Here is a 24,516-nt window from a genome sequence, read left to right as displayed (position 1 = left end):
AGGTCTGGAGAGGACGGGAGCCGAAGAAAAGGCAGACTTGAGTCGTTTAAAGGCGTCTTCTGCTTGAGGAGGCCAGGACTTGGGATCAGCATTTTTTTTGGTTAAAGCCACGATAGGAGCCACAATGGTAGAAAAATGTGGAATAAATTGCCTGTAATAATTGGCGAACCCCAAAAAGCGTTGGATAGCACGGAGTCCGGAGGGGCGTGGCCAATCTAAGACGGCAGAGAGTTTGTCTGGATCCATCTGTAGTCCCTGGCCAGAGACCAAATATCCTAGAAAAGGAAGAGATTGGCATTCAAACAGACATTTCTCAATTTTGGCATAGAGTTGGTTGTCACGAAGTCTCTGAAGAACCATACGGACATGCTGGCGGTGTTCTTCTAGATTGGCAGAAAAAATTAGGATATCGTCCAGATATACAACAACACAGGAGTATAACAGATCACGAAAAATTTCATTGACAAAGTCTTGGAAGACGGCAGGGGCGTTGCACAGTCCAAAGGGCATGACCAGATACTCAAAGTGTCCATCTCTGGTGTTAAATGCCGTTTTCCACTCGTCCCCCTCTCTGATGCGGATGAGGTTATAGGTGCCTCTTAAGTCCAATTTAGTGAAGATGTGGGCACCTTGGAGGCGATCAAAGAGTTCAGAGATGAGGGGTAAGGGGTAGCGGTTCTTAACCGTGATTTTATTAAGACCGCGGTAGTCAATGCAAGGACGTAGGGAGCCATCTTTTTTGGACACAAAGAAAAATCCGGCTCCGGCAGGAGAGGAGGATTTACGGATAAAGCCCTTTTTTAGATTCTCCTGGACGTATTCGGACATGGCAAGAGTCTCTGGGGCAGAGAGAGGATAAATTCTGCCCCGGGGTGGAGTAGTGCCCGGGAGGAGGTCGATAGGGCAATCATAAGGCCTGTGAGGAGGTAGAGTCTCAGCTTGTTTTTTGCAGAAAACATCCGCGAAGTCCATATAGGCCTTAGGGAGACCGGTTACTGGAGGAACCACAGAGTTACGGCAAGGGTTACTGGGAACCGGTTTTAGACAGTTCTTGGAACAAGAGGACCCCCAACTCTTGATCTCCCCAGTGGACCAATCCAGGGTAGGGGAATGAAGTTGAAGCCAGGGAAGTCCAAGGAGAATTTCCGAGGTGCAATTGGGGAGGACCAAAAGTTCAATCCTCTCATGATGAGATCCGATGCTCATAAGAAGGGGCTCCGTGCGGAAACGTATGGAACAGTCCAATCTTTCATTATTTACACAATTGATGTAGAGGGGTCTGGCGAGACTGGTCACCGGGATGTTGAACCTGTTGACGAGAGAGGCCAAAATAAAATTTCCTGCAGATCCAGAGTCCAAGAAGGCCACTGTAGAGAAGGAGAAGGCAGAGGCAGACATCCGCACAGGCACAGTAAGACGTGGAGAAGCAGAGTAGACATCAAGGACTGTCTCACCTTTGTGCGGAGTCAGCGTACGTCTTTCCAGGCGGGGAGGACGGATAGGACAATCTCTCAGGAAGTGTTCGGTACTAGCACAGTACAGGCAGAGGTTCTCCATACGGCGTCGTGTCCTCTCTTGAGGTGTCAGGCGAGACCGGTCGACCTGCATAGCCTCCACGGCGGGAGGCACAGGAACAGATTGCAGGGGACCAGAGGAGAGAGGAGCCGAGGAGAAGAAACGCCTCGTGCGAACAGAGTCCATATCTTGGCGGAGTTCCTGACGCCTTTCGGAAAAACGCATGTCAATGCGAGTGGCTAGGTGAATAAGTTCATGTAGATTAGCAGGAATTTCTCGTGCGGCCAGAACATCTTTAATGTTGCTGGATAGGCCTTTTTTGAAGGTCGCGCAGAGGGCCTCATTATTCCAGGACAATTCTGAAGCAAGAGTACGGAATTGTACGGCATACTCGCCAACGGAAGAATTACCCTGGACCAGGTTCAACAGGGCAGTCTCAGCAGAAGAGGCTCGGGCAGGTTCCTCAAAGACACTTCGGATTTCCGAGAAGAAGGAGTGTACAGAGGCAGTGACGGGGTCATTGCGGTCCCAGAGCGGTGTGGCCCATGACAGGGCTTTTCCGGACAGAAGGCTGACTACGAAAGCCACCTTAGACCTTTCAGTGGGAAACAGGTCCGACATCATCTCCAGATGCAGGGAACATTGGGAAAGAAAGCCACGGCAAAACTTAGAGTCCCCATCAAATTTATCCGGCAAGGATAAGCGTATCCCAGGAGCGGCCACTCGCTGCGGAGGAGGTGCAGGAGCTGGCGGAGGAGATGACTGCTGAAGCTGTGGTAGTAACTGTTGTAGCATAACGGTCAGTTGAGACAGCTGTTGGCCTTGTTGCGCTATCTGTTGTGACTGCTGGGCGACCACCGTGGTGAGGTCAGCGACAACTGGCAGAGGAACTTCAGCGGGATCCATGGCCGGATCTACTGTCACGATGCCGGCTGGCAGGTAGTGGATCCTCTGTGCCAGAGAGGGATTGGCGTGGACCGTGCTAGTGGACCGGTTCTAAGCCACTACTGGTTTTCACCAGAGCCCGCCGCAAAGCGGGATGGTCTTGCTGCGGCGGTAGTGACCAGGTCGTATCCACTAGCAACGGCTCACCTCTCTGGCTGCTGAAGATAGGCGCGGTACAAGGGAGTAGGCAAAAGCAAGGTCGGACGTAGCAGAAGGTCGGGGCAGGCAGCAAGGATCGTAGTCAGGGGCAACGGCAGAAGGTCTGGAAACACAGGCAAGGAACACACAAGGAACGCTTTCACTGGCACTAAGGCAACAAGATCCGGCAAGGGAGTGCAAGGGAAGTGAGGTGATATAGGGAAGTGCACAGGTGAACACACTGATTGGAACCACTGCGCCAATCAGCGGCGCAGTGGCCCTTTAAATCGCAGAGACCCGGCGCGCGCGCGCCCTAGGGAGCGGGGCCGCGCGCGCCGGGACAGAACAGACGGAGAGCGAGTCAGGTAGGGGAGCCGGGGTGCGCATCGCGAGCGGGCGCTACCCGCATCGCGAATCGCATCCCGGCTGGCAGCGGAATCGCAGCGCCCCGGGTCAGAGGACGTGACCGGAGCGCTGCCGCGGGGAGAGTGAAGCGAGCGCTCCGGGGAGGAGCGGGGACCCGGAGCGCTCGGCGTAACAGTACAGCTCTGGAGTATAATACAGGATATAACTCAGGATCAGTACAGGATAAGTAATGTAATGTACGTACACAGTGACCTCACCAGCAGAATAGTGAGTACAGCTCTGGAGTATAATACAGGGTATAACTTCGGATCAGTACAGGATAAGTAATATAATGTATAAACACGGTGACCTCACCAGCAGAATAGTGAGTACAGCTCTGGAGTATAATACAGGATATAACTCAGGATCAGTACAGGATAAGTAATGTAATGTATGTACACAGTGACCTCACCAGCAGAATAGTGAGTACAGCTCTGGAGTATAATACAGGATATAACTCAGGATCAGTAAAGGATCAGTAATATAATGTATGTACACAGTGACCTCACCAGCAGAATAGTGAGTACAGCTCTGAAGCATAATACAGGATATAACTCAGGATCAGTACAGGATAAGTAATGTATGTACACAGTGACCTCACCAGCAGAATAGTGAGTACAGCTCTGGAGTATAATACAGGATATAACTCAGGATCAGTACAGGATCAGTAATGTAATGTATGTACACAGTGATCTCACCAGCAGAATAGTGAGTACAGCTCTGGAGTATAATACAGGATATAACTCAGGATCAGTACAGGATAAGTAATGTAATGTATGTACACAGTGAACTCACCAGCAGAATAGTGAGTACAGCTCTGGAGTATAATACAGGATATAACTCAGGATCAGTACAGGATAAGTAATGTAATGTATGTGCACAGTGATCTCACCAGCAGAATAGTGAGTACAGATCTGGAGTATAATACAGGATATAACTCAGGATCAGTACAGGATCAGTAATATAATGTATATACACAGTGACCTCACCAGCAGAATAGTGAGTACAGCTCTGGAGTATAATACAGGATATAACTCAGGATCAGTACAGGATAAGTAATGTAATGTATGTGCACAGTGACCTCACCAGCAGAATAGTGAGTACAGCTCTGGAGTATAATACAGGATATAACTCAGGATCAGTACAGGATAAGTAATGTAATGTATGTACACAGTGACCTCACCAGCAGAATAGTGAGTACAGCTCTGGAGTATAATACAGGATATAACTCAGGATCAGTACAGGATAAGTAATGTAATGTATGTACACAGTGACCTCACCAGCAGAATAGTGAGTACAGCTCTGGAGTATAATACAGGATATAACTCAGGATCAGTACAGGATCAGTAATATAATGTATAAACACGGTGACTCCCTCTTTATAATTGTCTTGGAATATTATGTCGCCATTTTATTGCATATATACGGATTACTGCAGGAAATCCTATGGGATGTCGCACACAAATGAACCATCTTCATGGAAATGTCTTCCAGGCAGGTTTGGCGCCCGCAGGTATATCCAGATACCAGGTTATTTTTAAGGAAGGTTCAGTCACGTGTGGCTAAAAATAGCGGCGAGCCTCCGTTCCCATTGTCACCATTAGGAAGAGACGGTGGAAAAACAAACATAGGAAAACTCTGTCCCGAAACACCAAACAGCCTCATTACTTCTGCTAAACAAGAACAGGCAATTTCCGAAGAGTTGAAAGAGACAAAGGGGGGGATGGGGGGGGGACGATGTCTGGGTCAACATCCCAACAGATGATCAACACCAACTTACGAGTAAATATTTTGATGGCCACGCTGAATGATACGGGAACGCCGCGGCAACTTGGATATTCCGATCACAATTAATAACAGCGATGGTCACCGCCGCGCTCCCCGGCGTGTTGATGTTTTCACCTGTGAGGCCGCCCTCACCCGCACGATAAGAGATGGCAGCCAGAAAACAAATATTTTTAACTGAGACGTGAATGGAATTGGCACCGATGAGACTGAGGATATTTGGGGACAGTGTTTTCATCCATTTCTGCTTCTATCTTTTCCATTACAACCCGACCGGAATGAGTCGTAATGGTCAACAAAATATTTAAGGCTCGGAGATGGGGGGGGCGGGGGGGGGTTTGAGAAATTTTGCAAGGGAGTCTGTCTGTTCTAGAGGAATATCCTCTATTCTAATCCTTTATTTCAGTAAAATGCAGCTACTTTTTTAAAAAAAAACATAAAAAAAACAGTGCCCCTCTTGTCCAAAGGTCGTGTCTGGAATTGCAGCTTCATTCACTTATGTTTGGCATTGAAGCTACAATTGTGGGCACTATGGGGGATTTATCAGAACCTGTGTAGAGGAAGAGTGGTGCAGTTGCCCATAGCAACCAATCAGATTGCTTCTTTTATTTTTCAGAGGCCTTTTTAACCCCTTAAGGACGCAGGGTTTTTCAGTTTCAGCATTTTCGTTTTTTTCCCTCACCACCTTCTAAAAATCATAAAACCTTCAATTTTGCACCTACAGGCCCATATAAAGGCTTATGTTTTGTGCCACCAGTTGTACTTTATAATGACATCAATCATTTCACCACTAAATTTACGGCGAGACCAGAAAAAAATATATTTGTGGGGCAAAATTGAAAAAAACACAAAACAAAAAAAACGCCATTTTGTGACTTTTGGGGCTTCCAATTCTACGGAGTACACTTTTCGGTAAAAATGACACCATATATTTATTCTGTAGGTCCAAATGGTGACAAGACTACTTAATGTATAAAGGTTTTATTTTGTTTTTAGCGATACCATTTTTGTTCTGATGGGACTTTTTGATCGCCTTTTATAAAAAATTTTAGGGTATACAAAGTGACGAAAAATACGCAATTTTTTTTCACGTGTACGCCATTGACCGTGCGGTTTAATTAACATCATATTTTCATATACCATGCGATACCACATATGTTTATTTTTATTTACATTTGTTTTTTTCATGGGAAAAGGGAGGTGATTCAAACTTTTATTAGGGAAGGGGTTAAATCACATTTATTAACAATTTTTTTACACTTTTTTTTGCAATGTTATAGCTCCCATAGGGGACTATAACTTGCAATACCTTGATTGCAGACACTGATCAATGCTATGCCACAGCATAGCATTAATCAGTGTTATCGGTGCTCTGCTGCTCCAGCCTGGATCTCAGGCACGGATCAGCAGAGTGACGATCAGATCAACGGGAGACAAGGTAAGAAGCCTCCCGTTGTCCTCTCAGCTGTTCGGGATGCCGCGATTTCCCCGCGGTGGTCCCGAACAGCCCACTGAGCTAACCGGCAACGATTTTCTCCCGTTTTAGACGCCGTGGTCAACTTTGATCGCGTTGTTTAAAGGGTTAATACTGGAGATCGGCCCGATCGGCGATGTCCGGAATTAGCCGCGGGTCCTGGCTGCTGATAACAACCGGGACCTGCCGGGTATGAAGCACGCTCAGCTCCTGAGCGTGCTTCACATAACGGGCGCCGACCACGAGCGTAAGTTTACGCTCTTGGTCGTTAAGGGGTTAAAAATGAAAGCAGCAATCTGATTGGTTGCTATGGGCAACTCAGCTACTTTTCCTCTGGAATGGTTTTTGATAAATCTCTCTATATGGGGGATTTATCAGAACCAGTGTAGAGGAAGAGCAGTGCAGTTGCCCATAGCAACCAATCAGATCGCTGCTTTCATTTTTAAAAAGAGGCCTCTTTAAAAATGAAAGAAGCCATCTGATTGGTTGCTATGGGCAACTGCACTGCTCTTCCTCTGCACTGGTTCTGATCAATCTCCACCCTATTAGCCCTCCCCACAGTGGTCGTCCCTGACTTCTAGGGGACGCGATATGTCAGGATTGTTGTTCTGTAAATCGTAATGAGAGATCTCTGCATGCTGTCAGTGAACAGAAACACTATTTGCGCGGTTCGTTACAATGTATCAGTGTAGGCACAAAAGACAATATCCTGGGGTCTGGGACAAGAGATATATACGGTAACTAAGGGCTGATTAGGGTGATAAAGTGTAAACAAGTTCTGAAGAAGTAAATCAAAAGCAAGCAGAGATCTTAGGCTGTGTTTACACAGCATGTTGTTTTTTTTTTGTTTTTGTTTAGTTTTTTAGCATTTTTGATGATTTTTATGTGTTTTTAGTGAAATTGGTGCAAACAAAATGGTGCTAAGGTGGTAAAATAGCGCCATTTTTGCAGCAATCTCGACAAAATTGCAACAAAACGTGAAAAACGTGAAAAGCATGAAAAACGTGAAAAAAAACAAGAAAAACAATAACAGACTTGGAGATTTTTGGAGTAAAATATAGAGTATAGTAAAAAGCTTATCATTTCTTTTGGAAGTTCAGAATATATACATCAATGTTTTCCAATGAGTGTGCCTCCAGCTGTTGCAAAACTACAACTTCCAGCATGCCCGGACAGCCTTCGGCTGTCCGGGCATGCTGGAAGTTGTAGTTTTGTAACAGCGGGTGGTACATTGGTTGGGAAACACTAATATACAGAACAATAACAGTAAAACCACAGGGGAAGTGAATAACGTGGATTATCTGGTGAATATGGCGCCTGCCCGGGGGACAGAAAGTGACCAGCACAAAAATGGGAAAGTGTAAGGATTTTTTAGAAAACTAAAAAATTATAAAAATAAAGGCAGGGGGTGGTTTATCATGATGGGGCAGTGAACTGGGAGGATTATAAAATTTAACAAGATCATGATCAAGTAATTTCAATTGCTGCCACCAGATGTCACTGTTGTTGCACTAGAAAGCTTATATAAGGAGCTAGTGCCAGGAAGTAAGTCAATGTGTGGCTGAACCTAATGGTAGGATAAAGCCCCCCTGTGCTGAGCATGGAAAAGAACTAGGCGGGGGTGGGGTGTCATGAGGCAGATCCCAAAGGGTCTGATGAACCAGGAGTTTAAAAATAAAGGCAGGGGGTGGTTTATCATGATGGGGCAGTGAACTGGGAGGATTATAACATTTAACAAGATCATGATCATGTAATTTCAATTGCTGCGGCCAGATGTCACTGTTGTTGCACTATAGAGCTTATATAAGGAGCTAGTGCCAGGAAGTGAGTCAATGTGTGGCTGAACCTAATGGTAGGATAAAGCCTTCCCTGTGCTGAGCATGGAAAAGAACAAGGCGGTGGGTGGGCGGTTGGGGGTGTGTGTCATGAGGCAGATCCCAAAGGGTCTGATGAACCAGGAGGGTAAAAATAAAGGCAAGGGGTGGTTTATCATGATGGGGGCAGTGAACTGGGAGGATTATTAAATTTAACAAGATCATGATCATGTCATTTCAATTTCTGCCACCAGATGTCACTGTTGTTGCACTAGAAAGCTTATATAAGGAGCTAGTGCCAGGAAGTGAGTTAATGTATGGATGAAACTAATAGTAGGATAAAGCCTTCCCTGTGCTGAGCATGGAAAAGAACTAGGCGGGCGATAGGGGGGGGGCATGAGGCAGATCCCAAAGGGTCTGATGAACCAGGAGTTTCAGAGGGGTCTGTAAAATGTGCTGCGGCTATGGGAAGAGATGTCGGTGACGTGTAGTTACACAGACTATGGAGCAGATAGACGACAACTGTGAGGAGCAAGGGTGGTACAGTGTGAGACAGACTCGGACATTGTTAGTCTCGAAGTGTGTTGTTGGGGTGTAGTGTGTCTTGTAAGACTTAAGCACTAGGGGGCGCTTTATGAATTTCTCCTCTGAAGGTCTCGATCCCAAATAGAGCTGCCGGCAAGTTGTTTGCCAACAAAAAGAGGAAAGGTATATGCGGTGTCCTTCAATCTTCGGACCTCCAGCTGTTGCAAAGCTACATCTCCCAGCATGCCTGGGCATGCTGGGAGTTGTAGTTTTGCAACATTTGGAGACCACTGGTATAGAATTTACATGGTCGTTATGAGCTCACCTTGAACCTCAGGATGCATTTCTTGGTAGTTCTCTTGTTTCCCCCCTTTGGAAGCCAATTGCATGCTGGGAGTTGTAGTTCTGCAACAGCTGGAGGCACCGTGGTTGGGAAACACTGGTGTAGTGGGAAAAAGGGGGGGGGGGGCCTGGCTGAAGCAGGAAACTTGGGAATAGAGCCTGATGGATGGAGACCGTCCCTCTGTATATGTTTCAAGCTGAAGTGTCCTGACAGTGGGTGTGGAAATAACTCTGATCGGTGAAGTTGAATACGCTGTGTATGAAAGTTTGTTGTGTTAAGTTCTAGACCAGCGTTTTCCAACCAGTGTGCCTCCAGCTGTTGCAAAACTACAACTCCCAGCATGCCCGGACAGCTGTCCGGGCATACTGGGAGTTGTGGTTTTGCAACAGCTGGAGGCACCCTGGTTGAGAATCATTGCTCTACCCAGACGGAAAGCGTTAACATGCCGATGGCTGTCCGGGCATGCTGGGAGTTGTAGTTTTGCAACAGCTGAAGGCACAGTCGTTGGGAGAAGCTGTCCTAAACTTTTCAAGCGTCCATACCATCACTAAGCTTAACCAGCACCACCAAGAGTGTACTGCAACCCCAATGCACACTGTGCCCTATCAGAAAGGCTGTAACCAGGGGCTCAAGTCCTGCAGGAATGCATAGGAACTGAGATCCTGCACTTTTTTGCAAGAAAGTCCTGCAGGATCAGCCCTTCAGTGGAAATCTTGGATGAGTTCCTGCATTTTTTGCAAGAAGGAACACCGTTCCCATTAGCAGGAGTCCTGCAGGATCAGCCCTTGAGTGGAAATCTTGGGTGAGTTCCTGCACTTTTTGCAAGAAGGAACACCGTTCCCATTAGCAGGAGTCCTGCAGGATCAGCCCTTGAGTGGAAATCTTGGATGAGTTCCTGCACTTTTTGCAAGAAGGAACACCGTTCCCATTAGCAGGAGTCCTGCAGGATCAGCCCTTGAGTGGAAATCTTGGGTGAGTTCTTGCACTTTTTTTCCCCCCCAGGACTTGACCCCTGTCAAGGGTTTTTCTTGTGATTTTTCTTTTTATGGGAAGCCATCACTTTATTTATTTATTTTTACTATATTATGTAATCACAGCCCAGATTTTGTGGAATTTCAACATCCCTTTTAATAAACTAATATATTTGATGGAATTAAAGGGGAGGGGTCCGCAGCAAAGCCAAAATATGTCCCCTCCCCCTGCCTCCCAAGACAAGACGCGGTTCAGTTTGCTCTCCTCGCCCTGTACCCATAATCTATAGCCATGGCAGAGTTCCTTGTTGGTGCCCACCCCCTACCTCTCCAGGGCACGTACCCTGCAAGCAAGCCAGCTACTCCACTCGCCAACATTGCATACCGGGCATCACTCTTTTGATCAGCAGTGCCGCTAGTATAAAGTTACCACCATAGCTATGATTCTCTAAATCAGTGGTCTCCAAACGGTGGCCCTCCAGATGTTGAAAAACTACAAGTCCCAGCATGCTTATCATCTCAGGATTCCCAGAACAGAAACCTATTAGGACCATGTTAGTTCTATACTGCGGACCGACCTCCAGCTGTTGCAAAACCACAACTCCCAGCATGCCCGGACAGCCGTTGGCTGTCCGGGCATGCTGGGAGTTGTAGTTTTGCAACAGCTGGAGGTCCGCCGTTTGGAGACCACTGCTCTAACTCATTCACTAAATGCAAGAATCATTTTATCCACTTGTAAAAAATCCCTATAATATCACATTATGACGGGATCGGAGGCACAAACTTCAACCTAGAAGATCCCCGGGTAACCTGCGCCATTTTTCTCGCCAGCGTTCACTTAACTAGTCCGCTCACCTCACCACAATGTGAAAGCTATTTATAACCACATGAAACTCACACATGGAGAGGGTATCCCACCAGTGAGAATTATCATGAAGATGAAAAATTACCTGGGACACGTCTGCCTCCTTCAGGACATCCGGGGGTACTGCAGCCAACCTTCCGCAGGATGGTGGGGGGGGGGGGGGGGGGGAAGAGAATAAAAAAAAAAATCTGAAACAGCAACACAATGATCACGAATAAATTGATGGATCTGTAAATAGGTGAAATATTTAAGGGGGGGGGGGCATCATCAAGGGGGAGATCGGCGTAATTTGTTATTGATGTAACTACTGAGCCATCGGACGCAATTCTGGTCGACAAATTTTGGAAAACAAGTGGCCCCCGATGTTCCACCCCCCCTGATGCAGCAGAGGTAAGGGTCAAAACACGTAGCACATACCCCCTGCAACATACAGCAAAAGTTTGAGAAACGTGGTCAATAGTATGTGGAGGACGTGTGGCTCTCGCTGTTGCAAAAAGACAACTCCGTTCAGACTAGGGGATGATGGGAATTGTAGTTTTGCAACAGCTGTGGTGAAACAGGTTGGGGATGGGGATCACCATGCTGCAATAGTCTTCAGTTGAAACGTTCCATCATGGTGGCAGGCAGCGGCTCACGTCCATCTAGAGTGTATAAAGACGACCAGAAAGGACTGGTTGGTAATAGTTGGGGGGAGTTGTGCGGGTAATGACCCCATGAGGGTGCCGGATAATAAGTCCAATGCTGGGGCATCACTCTGGCCAATACTGGGCACTGCACACGGTGATGCCAGGCTTGGGTGTAGATGCTCAGCTCTGGAGACCCCAATTCGTGAAGCTCCGGCTAAGTGACACTTAATGTGCTGATGCTGCTTCCGTAGGAGGTTGGGCACTTGGTTGTAAGACTGGGCTCAGACTACGGTATTAGTCAGCGCTAGGACATTGCAGTCCCTTGTTACGTTATGCACTCCGGCTGCACGCGCTGGCCGTGAGCACATGGTCCCTTTACCTGCTACTGCCGCCAGGGCTGGGACTTGTATGGCGGGGCGAACCCGCATGCGAGCCCCAGTCCGTCACTCACCTGGTGCTTCTCCTGCCCTCGCCTCTGCATGCCGGAGCTTTAAGATTTAAAGGGCCAGTGCGCTCATTAGTGTAATTCACCTGCGGCTCATTGATAAATTCCTCCACCCTCCTCACTTCCCTGCAAAATCTTTTTTGCCTTGAGTCTGAGAGAAAGCATTCCTGTTATTGCCCTGCCGTGTATCTGATCCTTTGCTCTGTGACCTGACTTTGCTCCTCTGCCGCCTGCCTACTGACCTCCTGCTATGTCCTGACCACGCTACTGTGCTGCCTGCCCTGACTTTCTGCTATCCTGACTATGAGCTGCCTTACCCCTCCTGTGCCTCGCATCTCCTCAGCCTCTTGTGTGGTCGAGCAGTGCCAGTGGTAGCTACCTGGGTGCCGCCTGCCACAGCAAGTCCATCCCGCTTTGCGGCGGGCTCTGGTGAAAACCAGTGACACCTTAGACTCTGCTCCCTGGTACGGTCCGAGTCATCTGCCACACAGGTCCAGCAGATCCACATCCACCGGGGCTCCTGTCTTCTGAAACGTGAATGTTACATCCCTATAGACGACAATGTATTCCACTCTGTGTTTACGCCTATAGAATGAACAAGTTTATGAATTTCAGCTGTGAAATGGTCAGTCGCTAAAATTCCGTTGTATGTCCTGTGCAGCGGAATCCGATTGACAGCAATGGGACTCCGCTGAAGCAATTTCTGAGCAAAATTTTAAAAAGTGTTAAAGGGGTACTCCAGAATTTTCTTTTTTCATCAGCTTTTGAGTCCATGATGCCAAGTTATAATACTGTGTCATTTGCTTCTTTTTCCTCCATGCACCGCTTTGTCCTGTATTCATGCAGGGCCGGCGTTAGTGTGGGGCAACCCGGGCAGTTGCCCAGGGCCCCCATCCAAAAGGGGGCCCCTGAAAATCTTTAGGAAATTACTAAAAATACTGCATTCTGCGCAAAATCATGGTAAAATTGCGGCGTGTTAGTATAGTAGTGTTAGTATAGCCCTAAAGCGGTCCAGGCTGCAGACAGCACTAATAGATTTAACATGAAGCTTCTAGGACCTGCAATGAATCCTATAGGCTAGGACTCCTGATGATGTCATCGCAAGTCTTGGAAGATCCATAGTAAGCCTGTGCTGTGTGTGAATGGGCTCAGTGCATTGGATAAAAAAAGAAGGTAATAAAGTAATAGAAGAAAGTATAGACCCATATGGTACTTGTTTTTTGTACCATCTATTGTACTTTGTAATAACACCTTTCATTCTACCATAACATGTACGGCGCAGCAAAAAAGATATTATTTTGTGTGGAAATTGAAAAGAAATTCGCAATTTAGCAAATTTTGGAGGATTATTTTTCATGCAGTGCACTTTATGGTAAAACTGACAGACTGACAAGGGTCGTCGCATAGCCCTGTGTTAGCTTAAGCTTCCAAGGGAGAAGGGGTGGGTTGAATTTCCCTGACATCGCACACTATAATTTGGCATTGATTGGGTTAAGGGAAGTGATACCTACTGTAATACGGCACTGGAGTCTGAATTGGTGGGTCCTTGGACTTGGACAGCTCTCCTGCATACCAAGTTTGGGGCGATCCCGAGTCCTTTGTATAATTCGGGATGCGGTGGTGCCATGGATGGTGGGGAGGGCTGCTATGTAATTGTCATTCTCGGGTAGTAAGTACATGCCTCTCTGGTACTTAACGGAGTTCCCTTTGGGTAGGGAAAACAATATGTTTCCTTTGTGGCGTTCTACAGGGGTCCTTTGGGTACAACATCTCATTTGCCCTACTGAGCCGAGATATTTGACCTTTCCGGAATTCTCAGCGCAGTATGGCTTGGTTCCGGAACTTGTTCTTCCTTATAGGCAGGTCATGGCCTTTCTGGGGACCCATCTTCAGGACCTTTCCAAAGAACATGTACAGACGACTTTTGATGCTTTTATCTCTACTGTGGCGAATCATCATTCTCTGTCAGGGCTTTATAGACATCAATAGGAAGGGCGTGTCGGGATCCATACATCTCTGTTTAAAGGGGTACTCCAGTGGAAAATGTTTTTTTTTATTTATTTATTTTTTTAATCAACTGTTGCCAGAAAGTTAAACAGATTTGTAAATTACTTCTATTAAAAAATCTTAATCCTTCCAGTACTTATTAGCTGCTGAATACTACAGAGGAAATTATTTCTTTTTGGAACACAGAGCCCTCTGCTGACATCACAAGCACAGTGCTCTCTGCTGACATCTCTGTCCATTTTAAGAACTGTCCAGAGTAGGAGAAAATCCCCATAGAAAACATATGCTGCATTGGACAGTTCCTAAAATGGACAGAGATGTCAGCAGAGAGCACTGTGCTCATGAGGTCAGCAGAGAGCTCTGTGTTCCAAAAAGAAATAATTTCCTCTGTAGTATTCAGCAGCTAATAAGTACTGGAAGGAGTAAGATATATATTTTTTTTTTTATAGAAGTAATTTACAAATCTGTTTAACTTTCTGGCACCAGTTGATTTAAAAAAAAAAAAAAAAGTTTTCCACCGGAGTACCCCTTTAAGTATTGGGAGAGGAAATTGAACAAGGAGGAACTAACTCTACCTATACTGGAAGGATGGGCGAAGGTCCGTCGGGCGGTTTGTAATGAGTCATGGTGGGAGACGCGATTCAGAATTATCGGTCCTGCCGTTTATGGCTTTACTTTTCCTCGTACGCCTGCTCCTCCGGACCGCAGAGGATTGCCCTAATTGTGGGCAGCAAAAAACGGATCTGCTCCATGGGTTGGTTACCTGCCCGTTTTCGGATCGGTTTTGGTCTGACCTCTTTGTGGTTCTTCATAGGACACTGCATGTATCCCTACGGGTTAACCCCTTCCTAATAGTTTTACATATAGCCCCTGACGACCTGTGCAATAGACTTTCGTGTTCTAAGATAGCCTGACTCTGTGATCTTCATGCATCTTAGATGTTCCTGACAGGGTTACTGATGAAGAACACAGAAAAACTAGAATTTCCAAAACCTCCTGCTGATGTATTCTGTGTTGTTAGAGGAGAGAGTCCTTCATACGGGAACCTTCACCTATTGAAAAGTGAGTGAAAATTTTATTTCAAAGGACACTGTGTAATACTTCGATTCTCCTGTGGGAGTGCTGCAGGGAAACTGAACACTTGCTGTTGCGAGCACAGCTGGTCCATGTGGTTGGACGATCATGGGATTCGTTTATTTGCAGGGTATTCTTCAGATATAAGAAGGAATTATTCCAGAAAAGTAGAGATCACGAGTTAGGCCGGGTTCACACTGCGAAACTGCCAAACATTATCACCGCTAGAGATCCTGTGGGCAGCGCAAGGATTACATGGACTGCATTGCCATCCCCATAGACGACAATGCATTTCTGAGCAGATACACCAAAAGAGCCGCTCAGAAATGCATTGAAGTCTATGGGGACAGCAAAGCAGTATGTGTGTGTATGTATCTCTCTCTCTCAATAATTAATAAATATATATACACATAAAAAATATCATATATATACAGTATATACATACAAAAAAAAAAAATAAAAAATATATATATATATACACATACTACAGAACATAAGACCAGGGTGGATGTGGAGCATCAGCGCCCTCTGCTGGTTGTTCACGCCATCTAAGGACAGAATGCCAATAGAAAATGTCCTACAGTTTACATATGGATTATGTTAACCCCTTCCTGATATCGAGTTTTCACAGTTTTAAATGTATTTATATTTTTCATCAACAAACTGATTTAGCTGGCGGCGGATGTGAGGTGGGTGATGATGCATAGAGTGCTGTACTAATTGTGGGCTTACATAGGATTGCACCACTCCAGCCACATGACACATCAGGGACGACTACTCTCATAATAACATATAGATCTCCCATTGGACGCCACAACTTTTGACACGTCCTGAGTGTTCAAACCTCGACTGATCGTGAAAAATTAGGCAAGAGAAAGGCAATATCCCCATTCCTCGAGACCCCATAGACGTACATTACAAGTACAACCGGGTCACATGACCCAGAGCCAGGAGAGAAATGTAATGTATGTACACAGGGACCTCACCAGCAGAATAGTGAGTGCAGCTCTGGAGTATAATACAGGATATAACTCAGGATCAGTACAGGATAAGTAATGTAATGTATGTACACAGTGACCTCACCAGCAGAATAGTGAGTACAGCTCTGGAGTATAATACAGGATATAACTCAGGGATCAGTACAGGATAAGTAATGTATGTACACAGTGATCTCACCAGCAGAATAGTGAGTACAGCTCTGGAGTATAATACAGGATATAACTCAGGATCAGTACAGGATAAGTAATGTAATGTATGTACACAGTGACCTCACCAGCAGAATAGTGAGTACAGCTCTGGAGTATAATACTGGATATAACTCAGGGTCAGTACAGGATAAGTAATGTAATGTATGTACACAGTGACCTCACCAGCAGAATAGTGAGTACAGCACTGGAGTATAATACAGGATATAACTCAGGATCAGTACAGGATAAGTAATACTCAATGCATCCTTTATGTTTCTATGTAAACATGTAAAAGAAAACCCCACAAACAACATTTCTTAGAGGAATTTTATTTGTATATGTCTGTGCCCTGTATAGGAATCACCGCCGAGAGGCCAAGAACCCGGTGTATTCAGCATAAGATATGGAAGAGCGAGTTCCCCTCCTGTGCAGTAGGGGGCGCTGGACACTTGATTGGAATTTATTTTTAATTTATCGCTAAACCTTTTGTGTATATATATATATATTTACTTAACTAAAATAAATGGGGATCAACCACAACCGCTAACAGGGAATGTATCATCCGTATCTGCGGCGAACCTTCGGTTTTGTAAAACTGTTTACACGTCATAGAAGCCGCGGCATAGAAGGCCGTCAGGACATGCTGGGAGTTGTAGTTCTCCGACAGCTACAGGTTGGAGAACACTGCTCCACTAAGACATGAAAAACAAATTCACAAAACTAAAGGTAAAGGCAGACCAGACATCGACCAGTTGTTTATAACTTCACACTTAAGGGGGCGCTCCACCTAGGAGTAATTGGAGGGGAAAAACTTCAAGCTTTGCAATATATAATAGTTATCTGTTTTTAGGTTTGTTCACTTAGGTTTCTTTTCATTCGTTGCAGAAAAAAATACATAAAAATAAAATAAAAATTGGAAAGTGATGAACCTTGGCAGCTCTCCCTATACCAGTGGTCTCCATACCATGGACCTTCAGCTGTTGCAAAACTACAACTACCAGCATGCCCGAACAGTCAACGGCTGAGAGTTGCATGCTGAGAGTTGTAGGTTTGCAACAGCTGGAGGTCCACAGTTTGGAGACCACTGTCCTACACTGTTTTTTATTAGGATAATGTACAAGTAAAGCTAAACTCCACCCCCTAGGTAAAGCTCCTGCCACTTCTGACATCATCTGCCCATGGAGAAAACTAAGAGGAGGGAGAACCCCAATTTCCCAGCCAGATATGTACAATTGGTGAAAGAGGTGAAAATAGTGCCACACCTGTCCACAGGCTGTGTGTGGTACTACAACTCAGCTCCATTCACTTCAATGTGACTGAGCTGCAATACCGCACATGAACTGAAGACAAGAGTGGTGCTGTTTCCGGAAGAAAGCAGCTATGTTTTCCATTCAGGAGCATGAAAAAGCCTTTATAGACTGACAGATGGTATATTTTACGCTCATAAAATTTCAGGTATAAAGTCTTTTTCACATATGGTGAAGTTATTAGGTATCCATAGGTTGACCGATTAAAGGAGACATCCAGCCAAAAGTGGTAAAAAAAAATTAAAAATAAAACACCTTAAGATTATATACCAAGGCATGCCCCAGCTGATTTGTTTCAAAATCAGACCCCCATAAACAGGCTTAAAAAATCCTGCAAAAAGCTCCATGCACTGGGCTTGTTTCCTGTGTGAGCTGCAGGGTGGGGCGGCTATGAGAGTGAGCAGTGAGGGGGGTGTGCTGCCCTCTAGCCAAACAGGGACACTCAAACATGGCACACTGAAGCTGTGGGGAGAAGGGAGTGTGAAGCGTTGTCTATGGTAAACGCTAGTCATCAGCATGATAAGATCTCCTGGACTTCCTACCTGGAGAGAAACAGGGTGTATGCTCAGCAAAAAATACACTTCACATTGCAAAGTTATATAACTTTATCATATGCAGCTATATAAAAGGTAATTTCATTTGGCTGGAGGTCTCCTTTAAGAACCAGCTGGGTCCTCCAATTAGGATCCTTCTCTATAGATATGAGAAGAACAGTTACAAAGGTTGTCTCTGGGTCCGGAGGATCCACCACATCCATAATTTACACAGACAACCTATTGATTTCAGTAAGAACTGTGTAATACTTAATTTCTCCTGTGGGGGCGGTGTAGGGAAAATAAACACTTACTGCCCAGTTCACCAACTGATTACAGATGATCAGTTAGAGGCCCAGGAGAAGAGTTTAGCTTATCAGCAAGGAAATGTTTACTGTCCAGCCCAATCTCCGAGATTTCAATCCTAACCTTTTATTTGTTCGTGTCATTAGTAAGTGTCGAAATATAGAAGAATATATATGTATAAATGGCAAAGTAAAATTTAAATGTTAATTTGTGCTACTTTATGGAAAAGTAAAAACCAAAATTTGGCATAAACATAAGTATTCATAACCTTTGCTATGACATGTGACATTTATCTCTGGCTCCTCCCATTTCTCTTGATCATCTCTGAGATGTTTCTCCACCTTGGTTGGAGTCACCTGTGGTAAGTTCATCTGATTGGACAGGATTTGGGAGGACAACCCTCTGTCTAAATAAGGTCTCACAGCTGACACCCCCCTGTCTATATAAGGTCTCACAGCTGACACCCCCCTGTCTATATAAGGTCTCACAGCTGACACCCCCCTGTCTATATAAGGTCTCACAGCTGACACCCCCATGTCTATATAAGGCCTCACAGCTGACAACCTCCAGTCTATATAAGGTATAACAGCTGACACCCTCCTGTCTATATAAGATCTCACAGCTGACACCCTCCTATCTATATAAGATCTCACAGCTGACACCCTCTTGTCTATATAAGGTCTCACAGCTGACAGCCCTCTGTCTATATAAGATCTCACAGCTGACACCCCTCTGTCTATATAAGGTCTCACAGCTGACACCCCCTGTCTATATAAGATCTCACAGCTGACACCCTCCTGTCTATATAAGGTCTCACAGCTGACACCCTCCTATCTATATAAGATCTCACAGCTGACACCCCCTGTCTATATAAGATCTCACAGCTGACACCCTCCTGTCTATATAAGGTCTCACAGCTGACACCCTCCTGTCTATATAAGGTCTCACAGCTGACACCCCCTGTCTATATAAGATCTCACAGCTGACACCCTCCTGTCTATATAAGGTCTCACAGCTGACACCCTCCTGTCTATATAAGGTCTCACAGCTGACACCCTCCTGTCTATATAAGGTCTCACAGCTGACACCCTCCTGTCTATATAACGTCTCACAGCTGACACCCTCCTGTCTATATAAGGTCTCACAGCTTACACCCCCTGTCTATAAGGTCTCACAGCTGACACCCCGTCTATATAAGGTCTCACAGCTGACACCCCCCTGTCTATAAAAGGTCTCACAGCTGACACCCCCGTCTATATAAGGTCTCACAGCTGACACCCCGTCTATATAACGTCTCACAGCTGACACCCCCCTGTCTATATAAGGTCTCACAGCTGACACCCTCCTGTCTATAAGGTCTCACAGCTGACACCCCCCTGTCTATATAAGGTCTCACAGCTGACACCCCCCTGTCTATATAAGGTCTCACAGCTGACACCCCCTGTCTATATAAGGTCTCACAGCTGACACCCCCTGTCTATATAAGGTCTCACAGCTGACACCCCAGTCTATATAAGGTCTCACAGCTGAGCTGACACCCCCTGTCTATATAAGGTCTCACAACTGACACCATCCTGTCTATTTAAGGTCTCACAGCCAGAACCCAAAAGAACATCTGTGGAGAGACCTGAAAATGGCTTCCATCGACGGTCCCATCCAACCTGACAGAGCCTGAGAGGATCTGCAGAGAAGAATAGCAGAAAATCCCCAAATCCAGGTGAGTAAACCTTGTGGCCTCATCCCCAAGAAGACTGGAGGCCGGAATCACTGCCAAAGGGGCTTCATGTAAAGGGTATGAATACATATGTCACTGCAAATTTTAATGAAGCCAAGATTTCAATTATTCTGTTCTCACTTTACCATTATGGGGCATTGGGGGCAGAATGATGAGGAAACTGAATTTTTTTAATACAGCACAAAGAGAAACATAAGAGAATGTAAAAAATTTCAAGGGTCTGAAAACTTTCCGAATGCAGAAAAAGTCAATTTGGCTTTTTTTTTTTGCAAAGGGAACCCATCATCACTCTCATTCTGCATACACTATGAGTCATTAGGGTGGTCCCTGGTGGTCTCTCCCTGCCTCACTGGCCTTGATTGATCGATCTTTCCCTATACCCAAACAGGATGACATCTATAAAACACGGCTGGAGGGCAGGCAAAAGGCGTCGGGGACTGCGGCGATGACTCATGGTTCAGGTAGAGTGAACGTGATGAAAAGTTCCCCTTACGCTACGTTAAATGGATACACTGAACTGGCTCCAGAAAGTTATACAGATTTGTAAATTATTTCGATTAAAAAAAATCTTAATCCTTCCAGTACTTATCAGCTGCTGTATGCTCCACAGGAAGTTGTGTAGTTCTTTCCAGTCTGACCACAGTGCTCTCTGCTGACACCTCTGTCCGTGTCAGGAACTGTCCAGAGATGTCAGCAGAGAGCACTGTGGTCAGACTGGAAAGAACTACACAACTTCCTCTGGAGCATACAGCAGCTGATCAGTACTGGAAGGATTAAGATTTTTAATAGAAGTAATTTACAAATCCGTTTAACTTTCTGGCACCAGTTGATTTGAAAAAACATTGATCTCCCTTTAAAGGGGTACTCCGCCCCTAGACATCTTATCCCCTATCCAAAGGAAAGGGGATAAGATGTCAGATCCCGCCGCAGTCCCGCTGCTGGGGACCCCCGGGATCGCCGCTGCAGCACCCCGCTGTCATTACTGTACAGAGCGAGTTCGCTCTGTACGTAATGACGGGCGATACAGGGGCCGGAGCATCGTTACTTCACGGCTCCGCCCCTCGTGACATCACGACCCGCCCCCCCTCAATACAAGTCTATGGGAGGGAGCGTGGCCTCTGCCATAGACTTGTATTAAGGGGACGGGCCGTGATGTCACGAGGGGTGGAGCTATGACGTCACGCTGCTCCGTCCCCTGTATCGCCCGTCATTACGTACAGAGCGAACTCGCTCTGTGCAGTAATGACAGCAGGGTGCCGCAGCGGCAATCCCGGGGGTCCCCAGCAGCGGGACGGCAGAGATCTGACATCTTATCCCCTATCCTTTGGATAGGGGATAAGATGTCTAGGGGCGGAGTACCCCTTTAAGGGATAGAAGAAAAAAAAAAAAAGTAAGAAAATAAATTAAATAAAAAAATCAATCCCAGCAAGCCCCTTTAAATTAAAGTGCAGTGCACATTGGTGCTCATGTAATCCCTGTTAAAACGGAAATATTACAAATAGATACAAGATATTACTTTGTAGTGATGGAATTTAGGGCAATGGATTCAGAAAAAAAAATTAACATAAATTACAAAAATCTAAATGATGATCAATAAAAAAAAAAAATTTATAATAATAATAAAAAATAAAAAAAAATTCCAAGTCCAGTCTGGTCCTGCTGTCTGCCATGTTGGCGGAATCCAGTCCATGTTCTGATGATAAATGATTTAGGTTCCCCCCCCCCCCCCCGTCGTCCCTTCCCCTTATATCCTTTCACCCTTCTCCCGATCAGCAACTCTTAATTTTCAAGCAAATAAGCAATTAACCCCTTATCCATCCTCGCCCACATTGTAGCATAGAACTTATCAATTTTTTATAAAATAACCATTAAAAAATTACTTTTGGGGGGGGGGGGGATTTATACGTGGAGGAGGCTTATGGGCTGCGTCTTCCCTTCTTCATTAGAAGGTGACATTGTATGGCGCGGATTCGGTCCTTAGCAGGTGCGAATTCTGGTTGGAGTCCCAGCGTGGACTCGTACCACCTCATGGCCTTCTCATACTCCTCCTGGGAAGGGGGACAGAGAGAAGCAGGGTTAGGGACAACTTATGCAAATGTGTGTCTGGTGATGGATTCTGGGAAGAGGCGTGGCCATTTTTATATGGCTATAGTCTATAGCAGTGTTTCCCAACCACGGTGCCTCCAGCTGTTGCTCTCCGGGCATGCTGGGAGTTGTAGTTTTGCAACAGCTATAGCAAAAGGTCTCAAACTGTGGCCCTCCAGATGTTGCAAAACTTCAACTCCCAGCATGCCCGGACAGCCGTTGGCTGTCCGGGCATGCTGGGAGTTGAAGTTTTGCAACATCTGGAGGTCCACAGTATCAGACCACTGAGCTAGGGAGTCTTAAGGCTGTCAAGGCATGCTGAGAGTTGTAGTGCTGGTGAGCCTGAGGCTGTTAGGGCAACAGCTGGAGTCTCTATGGCTTGTAGGGAATGCTGAGAGTTGTAGTGCTGGAGAGCCTGGGGCTGTTAGGGCAACAGTTGGAGGTCTCTATGGCTTGTAGGGCATGCTGAGAGTTGTAGTGTTGCCTTAGACAGGTAAAGGCTCTTAAGCTACAACTAGCAGCATTGCCCGAAAGCTGCATGCTCTCCAGCTGTTGAAAAACGACAAAAACTATATATATGAGAAAGTGGGAATTTTGGTTTTGCAACAGCTAGAGAGCCTGCAGCAGTCAAAACATGCTGATACTTGTAGTTTCCCAATAACTGGAGAGATTCTGTGGCATGCTGAGAGCTGTAGTTTTACAACAACTGGAGAGCCTATGACTTTCAGGGCATGCTGAGAGTTGTAGTGTTGCGGCAGACAGCCACAGGTTCTTCAGCTGTTGCATAACTACAACTAGCAGCATGCCCCAAAAACCACATGATCTCCAGCTGTTGCAAAACTACAACTCCCATCAGCTTTTGGTGGTCCGGGCATGATGGGAATTTTGGTTTTGCAACCTCTAGAGTGCCACAGGTGGGGAAACACTGACTTTAAAGAAGATGTCCAGGTGTAAGAAACTGATCCCTTATCCCAGTGGTTCTCAACCCCTTGACAGCTCATTCCCAAAAAATTGTACCCCCATATTAGAGACATTTTGTAATGATTATAGTATAATTCATATGCTTTACTTAGGCCCCCGCCCTGTTCCTCTCCCTATCTCCCCAGTCCCCTAACCGGAGTTGTTTACTTTTCTTTTTTTCACTATCTGGCCTAGACCGCCATTAAAGGGGTACTCCGGTGAAAAGCTTTTCTTTTTAAATCAACTGGTGCCAGAAAATTAAACCGACTTGTAAATTACTTCTATTAAAAAATCTTAATCCTTCCAGTACTTATCAGCTGCTGAATACTACAGAGGAAATTCTTTTCTTTTTGGAACACAGAGCTCTCTGCTGACATCACGAGCACAGTGCTCTCTGCTGACACCTCTGTCCATTTTAAGAACTGTCTAGAGTAGGAGAAAATCCCCATAGCAAACCTATGCTGCTCTGGACAGTTCCTAAAATGGACAGAGATGTCAGCAGAGAGCACTGTGTTCCAAAAAGAAAATAATTTCCTCTGTAGCATACAGCAGCTAATAAGTACTGGAAAGATTAAGATTTTTTTAATAGAAGTAATTTACAAATCTGTTTAACTTTCTGCCACCAGTTGATTTAAAAAAAAAAAAAAAAAATAATAAGTTTTCCACCGGAGTACCCCTTTAAGATTTCTCCCATAGAAGACTTCTCCACAGAACCAGCCAAACAAAACATTTTAGGGTTCTTTCCTCAGTACAATACCCACCCCTATTTACAAACCCCCCATGTTTATTGTCACACACAGTAATAGTACCCGCTTTGCGTCCCCATAAAGTCGTTAGGCCCTCTCTGTGCCCCAAAATATAGCTGCAGGCCCCTAAACTGCCCCGATATATTGTTGTAGACCACCATACTGTCCCGCTTTGGTGCTCCACTGCTCTGGGGACCTATTGTTATGGCTCATAGCAGTAGGTCCCCGGTCTGCAGTGGAGCAACAAAGCTGATGGTAGTTACTGCCACAGCAGCCCATTGCCCGAGCTTCCCCTTTGCTGTCCTCCTGCTCCGCTCCTCGGTGCAGTGACGTCAGCCTACCATTTTTTTCAAAGTGGTCCGGCCCAGTAACCAGTGGCTGTGGCTGCCATAAGTGATTTTTTATCAAGTACCCCCTGGAGAACTGCTAAGTACCCCTGGGGGTACTTGTACCCCAGGTTGAGAACCACTGCCCTATCCGTAGCATAGACATTAGTGTGTGATCGCTGGGGGTCTGTCCTCTGGGACTCCCCGCAATCTCTTGTATGGGGTCCACCGGCACGACCCTGATAACGCATGTTTCGTACCAGGCACGTCCACTGATCGAAACACGCCCCCTCCATTCATCTCTATTGGAGAGGCGGAGACACACAAACGTTGTGTCTCCGCCTTTCCCCTAGAGATGAATGGAGGGGGCGTGTTTCAAACAGCTGTCGGGCTGTATGC

At 45.8% G+C, this 24,516-nt stretch overlaps 2 protein-coding genes across 2 annotated transcripts in view; both read right to left on the bottom strand.

Annotated features, from left to right (window-relative positions):
- Window positions 1-246: 246 nt before the first annotated feature.
- The window catches only part of LOC130277255 (calreticulin-like), a 272,928-nt gene continuing 248,658 nt past the window's right edge, over window positions 247-24,516 (bottom strand). The window contains exon 6 of the mRNA XM_056527748.1: window positions 247-275. The gene's annotated coding sequence lies outside the window, so the exon portion shown is untranslated. The remainder of the gene's footprint in view (window positions 276-24,516) is intronic.
- The window catches only part of TTC17 (tetratricopeptide repeat domain 17), an 89,397-nt gene continuing 86,257 nt past the window's right edge, over window positions 21,377-24,516 (bottom strand). Inside the window, 1 exon segment of the mRNA XM_056527729.1 lies at window positions 21,377-22,048. Coding sequence (XP_056383704.1) covers window positions 21,917-22,048 — 132 coding nt within the window. The 3' untranslated portion in view covers window positions 21,377-21,916.

The sequence above is a fragment of the Hyla sarda genome, chromosome 6, assembly GCF_029499605.1.
Source record: "Hyla sarda isolate aHylSar1 chromosome 6, aHylSar1.hap1, whole genome shotgun sequence".
Taxonomy (NCBI): domain Eukaryota; kingdom Metazoa; phylum Chordata; class Amphibia; order Anura; family Hylidae; genus Hyla; species Hyla sarda.
The sequence above is the reverse complement of the archived record's forward strand: the minus strand, read 5'-3'. Positions and strand labels throughout refer to the sequence as shown.